The 6,469-nt window shown below is 51.4% G+C and overlaps 2 protein-coding genes across 2 annotated transcripts; one reads left to right on the top strand and one right to left on the bottom strand.

Annotated features, from left to right (window-relative positions):
• Positions 1-339: 339 nt before the first annotated feature.
• On the top strand, positions 340-1,758 carry TGME49_233330 (radial spokehead family protein; the record flags this gene model as incomplete). Its single annotated transcript, XM_002368151.2, has 1 exon — positions 340-1,758. One exon carries the CDS (start codon positions 340-342, stop codon positions 1,756-1,758), a length of 1,419 nt encoding a protein of 472 aa, XP_002368192.1.
• A 750-nt stretch (positions 1,759-2,508) lies between these two features.
• TGME49_233320 (hypothetical protein) lies at positions 2,509-6,463 on the bottom strand (the record flags this gene model as incomplete). The annotated part of the gene is made up of 3 exons (XM_018780359.1): positions 2,509-2,683; positions 2,957-3,005; positions 3,589-6,463. The coding sequence occupies 3 exons, from the start codon at positions 6,461-6,463 to the stop codon at positions 2,509-2,511; spliced, it is 3,099 nt and encodes a 1,032-aa protein (XP_018636783.1).
• Positions 6,464-6,469: the final 6 nt, after the last annotated feature.

The raw sequence follows: 6,469 nt of genomic DNA, 5'->3' as shown, positions 1-6,469 counted from the left end.
GTATCTGTCCACGGCTCCGAAAGACAATCGATCCTTTTGCTGAGCCCACCGTAACATTAATACTCAACGCTGACGCCCGCTACGACCGTCCCCTCCCGTTTAGAAGATTTGCAGCAGCGTATGAAGGTAATAAAAGGAACCGATCGAAGCTTAAAGCAGCACACGTTTGAGTTGGGCCGACACAAAGCGGCGCGCGTTTTGAGGAACGAAAGCTGGATATCCCCAGGGATTTGTCAATAATCTAATCGACTCGGGTAGTTGATGCAACGATATGGGGATAAGCTCACTCACAGTCCAGGGTGCTACCATTTGCCACATTTAATAAAGCATTGAATCAGCATGATGTCGAATGTAAGTTCTCTTTTGTCTTTGGAGGGTGCAGAGAGTTACCTTCGCCAGGCGACGCCTGAGGGTCAGTGTGTTCTGGAGCATGTTGCGGAAGTATTATCGACGCTCCTAGATCAGCGGCCTCCTGACCCATACGAATCATTTGAACTCGTCTCCGAGTACGTAAAGAAACAGCGAGATGTCAAACAGAAGGTGGAGCAGCCACGCACAGCTGATGAGGAACCGAGGCTCGCCGAAGCACAGGCAAAATGGCTGAAGGTAACACGAAAAAGCCTGAAATTGGCAGCACCACAAGAAGACGATGGCGACAAGGGATTTGCTTTTGCTCCAGACTTCATGCTAGAGAATCGCTTGCTGAGCTGGGCGGGATACGGCTTTTCGGAAAAGGAGGCCTTTCGAATATCGTGCTCTCTGAAGCGCCTAGCTGCTGAAACGCCAAGGCTTCTAAGTGTTCGTTTCTGGGGAAAGATTTTGGGGGTTCAGAACGACTACTGGATTGCAGAGGGGCAACTGGCTGGGGAAGAGGCTGCACGGGAGGCAGGCGAAGGTGACGATGACGAACCGGATCCGCGAGGGCTTGGAGCAAACAAATATACGTACTGGGTTCTGCGGGAGTCAGAGGGAAGCGGCGAGTGGGAGGTATTGCCGGATTTGCTACCATCTCATATCAGGACAGCCCGAAAGTTAAAAAAATTTTTCACAGGTGATCTGGATCACCCTGTTATTACGTTCCCTTGGTTCGCGGGGAAGGAACGCCACTTACTTCGGGCAGTGATCGCACAAATCAACTCAGAGACTGTCATTTGCCCTGCGGGCCTATGGCGGCCGAAGGAAGAGGAGCCCACACAGATCGAGGAGGACACGGAATTCGAGTACCCATCTGCACATGAGTTGCTTTCCTTGGAAGCATGGACTCACGCTCGAGAATATATCAACGCGGCCGGGCTAACGGCATTCCCTGAAGTCGATGAGGAGGCTGATGAGGAGCGTTATGCGGAAATCCAAGCTAAAATGGAACGCGATCCAATTCTGGATGCAACTCGACCAATCGTCGAGGATCCTGAAATACCAGGCGGCTACCCACAATGGACCTCCAAGCTCGCAGGCGACTGTGCTAGCTACGGGTCTGACGGAGTGTCTTACGCGGTTGTGGTGGTTAAAAATCTGCGTTGGCCTGGTGCTGTAACTGTCTATCAGAACAAGAAGCTAACAAACGTGTATATTGGCTACGGTATACAGGCTGGCCTAAATCCCTTCTTCCCTGTTGCTCCAGAGGATGTGCAAGACGATCCCGAAGATCTTGAGGAGCAGCCTGAGCCTCAGCCACAGGATGAAGAGCTTTCCGATGGAGCGAGTCAAGAAAACGATGAAGAGGATGCAGAGAGCGAAGAAGATGAGGGAGAAAATTAACCCTTGACTGCCGATAAGTTGTCATTACCTTTGCCGTCTGGAAAAGAATGGTACCTATTTTGTCAACTACCAAATGAAAGCGCCACTATTCTCGCATGACCGTTCCTCTATCGGAACAGTGAAAACTGTTCTCGCTGGTAAAACGCAGTTCAGATTCGCGGTGATTGTGATCACCATCCTGGCTGGCAGCTGCCTGGGTGTAGATACTCTCGTTCGGTCGAATTGCTGTAAGAATCATCCGGTTGTCACCGGTACGCGCGGTGACGCGAGGGCTCCTGTCAGCTGCTGCAACATGATTTTGTGTATGCTTCTATGACAAGAGATTGGAGGATCAGTCCACGCCCCTTCACCGTCATGTGAAAGAAGCACAGTTACTTGCGATAACGGTAGTCAGACGATCTCAGGCGCGGGATCATCCACAAAAACAAATAGTTGTATTACAATGTGCTGCACGCATCAGGGCCACACTTCGAACCAGAAGATTGGTGTGATCATTAACGTTCAGCTATGTGTCCTGTGGCGGCGCAAAATCATTCACATGCCAGGGAGTGGCTGGCAGCACGCTGTTCGAAGAAAAGACGTTTGTTCCCAGTCGTGGCCATCCTACTTGTCTCCCACACCTATGCCACCGTGATGTTGCTGGTGACGTTTCGATGTTGCTCCATCGCCCCAGCTTTCATTCAGCTGTGACGGATGTATGCCCAGTGAGAGTTTGTGAGTGTCAGCGTATAGAACATATCATTCCACTCATTAGGACGGATCCTTCAGCAGGAAAGTGTCGAGAAGTAGCGAACGCTTCACGAACGCAAACATTGTCTTCGGCGCAGAGCTCGACAGCAAATCGTTGTAGATAAGCTCCTCGCCGTTCTCATCGACTAGGCAGCCGCCGACTGCTCGGAGAAGTGCGTCACTGCCACACAGAGACCTACGGGCCAAAACATGTTAGAGCACCACAGTTTAAGGAAGGCGCATTTCCTGTTTGTGATCTGAATTGCCTTTAGCTCATTTCTATGACCCGGCTGTTACTATTTCCTGTGGGTAATCAAGATCACAACGGCACATATAAAAGTCTAGATTCCTAAGCGTCAGCGCGCAAGTACTGATTTTGCGAGTGACGTCGCTGCTGATCATCTCAACGAGTCTACGTGGTCGCCTCCCTCCTTAACGAGAAATCTCCCTCTTCACTCTTGTAGCTTACCAGAGCCTGCGAACGTCGAACTCGACAGCGATATCGGCATCGCCTCTCACTGCGGGGCGTCAATAGGTTACACAGTAGCCAGCGTGACGTCAGCAATTAATGGAAGGCTATCAACGGACACAAGACACCGTGCCAGAAGCATGAAAGAATCGATGAACAGGCATACTGGATGTAGTCAGTCATATGGTGTGAAAACCTACAGGTGCTACTCCTGTCGGGTGCACCCCCAAGACTAGCAATCTGTGTTACCGTATTTATCCCGTCCTGTGGGCGGATCTCAGAGAACGGCGCATCGAGCGGGAAACGACATCCAGAACCGCGAGCGTCGAAGTTCAAAAACGACATGAAGGCGCGCTGTGGTAATGAGGACATCGAGATTGTGACGAATGCGGAAATCTCTCACTAGCACTAAAACACATCTGGAGGCGAAACACGACCACACCGAATTCGCGCACATCTGGAGAATCCGTTTTTCAACTCGTGGCTTGTAAAGATTCAATCAGACCCTCCTGTAGGCCTTTGGAAGTGTAAAACACTGTGGTATGGCTTTAAGCGCCAGCTTCCGTCTAACTGCAGAAGATCGAATTGTCCGTGTTATTGTGCAGGACTACTCAATAATGGCACATGCGTACCTAAACGGGCGACTTTAAGAGGGCTACCGGCGGCGGTCTGGATGGTGGGTACCCTCGCAGACTGCTTCAGCAATGGCTTGATTCGGTCGAGCACGCCCTTGCCAGAGCTAAGAAGGATAGGGCGCTCACGGTTAAATGCATTTTCCGTCAGGTAGAGGAAAAAGTCCTTTGCATCAAGGAAACGAAGTGAGATGGGCACTTTGCCCGTGGGAATGGTGCAACGGCCCTGCGTCGATATTCTGCGCGAACTCAAGCTCTTCCCCGTCTGCAATGCGCCTGGCAGCTCCGACGTCATGCCGGTCTCTCCTGTACTTCGTCGACGCCTGCCGGAATGCCTCTGTGGGGACGGGATCAGGCTGTAATCACTTTGCGATCTCTCTCTGCCGCCAACAGTAGGCCGTTGTATCGTTTCGATGCTTTCTGAAGAATCTTGCGAGGCTCTTCGTTGTACGGCGTCGTTGCTGTTGCCTGTAACACGAGAGGAGCGTCGAGAGCGCTGAAGGAAGCTGCGCCGCCTACAAGAGTATTTCGAAGGCCTCGCAGGCACTTCAATCTGGGATGTAGTTGGATCTTTCCAGAAAACGGGAGAAAGAATTCCATACTCGGTAAAGCTTACGAGAGATTGAGATTCCGCGAAAGGGAAGTAGGCAATTCCGGCAACTGGTTTCCCCTGGTAAGCGATGCCAATGGATACTGCAACTGACGACATATCATTGGAATCGCTTGTTGAGAATGAGTGGTGACCATTCTCCAAGTGAAGTGAGACTGTACAACAGTCGAGATGGACCACGTCCCGAACATGCATGTCTAGACCGTTCAGGCGGGACGGGCTGCATTCTATGGTTGTCCCCGGGGCTGCTGAAGGACTCGCAGGTTCGAGAAGTAGTGAGCAATCTATTCGCGGAGTTTCCGAAGTAAAGTACACCGCAGGTGAGTGTGAAGGTGTGATGTGAAACGTAGTGTCGGACCATTTTCCCGTGGCATCTAGATCCGAAAGTAGCAGGGAGCCCCTTCCAACAGCCACCACATCGCTGTCAGATGCATTGCATTTGACTGTTAGGATGAGGTAATAATTGTCCCTGACATCAGGTAGTTCGATATCAATCTCTTCATTCCAGTCGACGCTGCCGTCCTCTACAGTAGCTGTCAGCGGCCGCGTCTTTGCTTCCCCCATCACGCGAATAGGCGGACCCCTGCCGTTGTCGTATCCTTGTGTTACCGAGATCTCAATCCATGGTTCCTGTCCACCCTGGATAACGGAGCGAATTTTAAGTTCCTCAGCGCTGTTGATACGGCATTTTAGTCGGGTTGCCCCCCGCACAGGGCTTCCAAAAAGTCGGCTGGAGAAGACATCCATGAGTTTCTTGAACACCAGCCGCTTCTCAGGAAAGGTGTCAAAAGCGCTCTCGACACGCAACTGTGGCCACCAGTGCCTGAGCTGCCGGCGGATGTGATGGTCTACTAGAATGCCTGTTAGAATGTAGGCGGGAATCTTGCGTCGACCTGTCCTCGACACGACGGTGCCTGTTTCAGCCTGGAGCGTCTCATCGTCGCCATCACCAGCTACTAAGTCTACATTAGAAGAGCTTTGTGCACATGTTGCGAAGACCCCCAGAGTCCCTGACTCGCATGCAGGCGCCACTTCAATATGTACCATGCCTTGTAGCGCCATGCGCTTGTCCGTGGCAATCACATTGTACACTTCTCGGACAATATCCGCGGACTTCTCACAGAGGTCGAGACAGACGGCGACAAGATCTGTCAGTCGGATGTGGCCGTTGGAAACCCTGTCTGTAGCCTTGTCTTGAAGCCATTGATGCACGAGAAAAACATTTTGAAACAGACGCGTTTGAAATTGATGCGAATGCCTGAACGCTAGATTCGAGGCTATACTGAGCGTGCAATCCCCTTGCATGCCCTTGAAAATAATGTCGATCGCACTCCCTGGTTTTAGAGTTAACTTAATGAACTCGCCGATTGTCATCTCTCGTCTACAGCACAGTTTTTGTCTACCACTTGCTTTTTTTTTGGCGAACAGCTGCTCCACTAAAGCAGTTGTCCTCTCTGCCTCTTCGCGGCTCGTTATTCTGCTGGCACCGCGTCCTACAAAATCAGACGGGGCCTTTTTCGGGAATGCCCCCACTGACACATCCGGAACATCTTTCTGTAGGTCCGACTTAGTATCGGCTTCTTCATTGTGACCTCCAACCACATTGCTAATTACACTTCCGTGCTTGGTACCACACTGCGCGTTCTGCAACTCGTCGAAGGTGGAGAGTACGAGAGGCTCAATGGACGCATATCCTGGAATCGGCCGTTTCACTGCCTTTGCGAGCCCCCGGAAAACGAAGTAGCACATCAAGAAGAACTCGGCTTCAGAGAGGCTTCCTTCACCTTTTACATCAAAGAGGGAGAAGATCAATGACAACTTTGTAAGCCTATGCAAATTGCCCAGAACGACTGTCACCATCAGAATTTCGAGCATGGGATAGACTGCAGCGTGTGCCTCGGAGGACATGCTAGTTGACAATCGTCGGCAGGTCTCTCGAGTTCTGTGACTCGACGCACTTGTTGAAGACGTTGTCATGTACGGCAGGGGCGACCCAGAAGCGTTGGTGGTGCGGATGCTGAAAAGTTGTCCAATGTGCTCCGCGTCACTTTTGCTGAGTCCAGTGATGCGTTGCAGCTTCGGCAGATCAGCGAGAAAAATCTGAGGTGTGCCGTCTGCCGCCGTGTGGGCTTCATCGCTGATGATAAGTGAAGCCCATGCGTTGCAGATGCGATCATAGTCCCATCCTGCCAGAGTCTTGAGGATGTTGACAGGAATATCCGTCCGACAAAAAGAGACATTCGCTGTCGAAAACGCCTGCCCCATTTTCTG

This window comes from Toxoplasma gondii, chromosome VIII (assembly GCF_000006565.2).
Source record: "Toxoplasma gondii ME49 chromosome VIII, whole genome shotgun sequence".
Taxonomy (NCBI): domain Eukaryota; phylum Apicomplexa; class Conoidasida; order Eucoccidiorida; family Sarcocystidae; genus Toxoplasma; species Toxoplasma gondii.
This window is presented reverse-complemented; position numbering and strand designations above follow the sequence as displayed.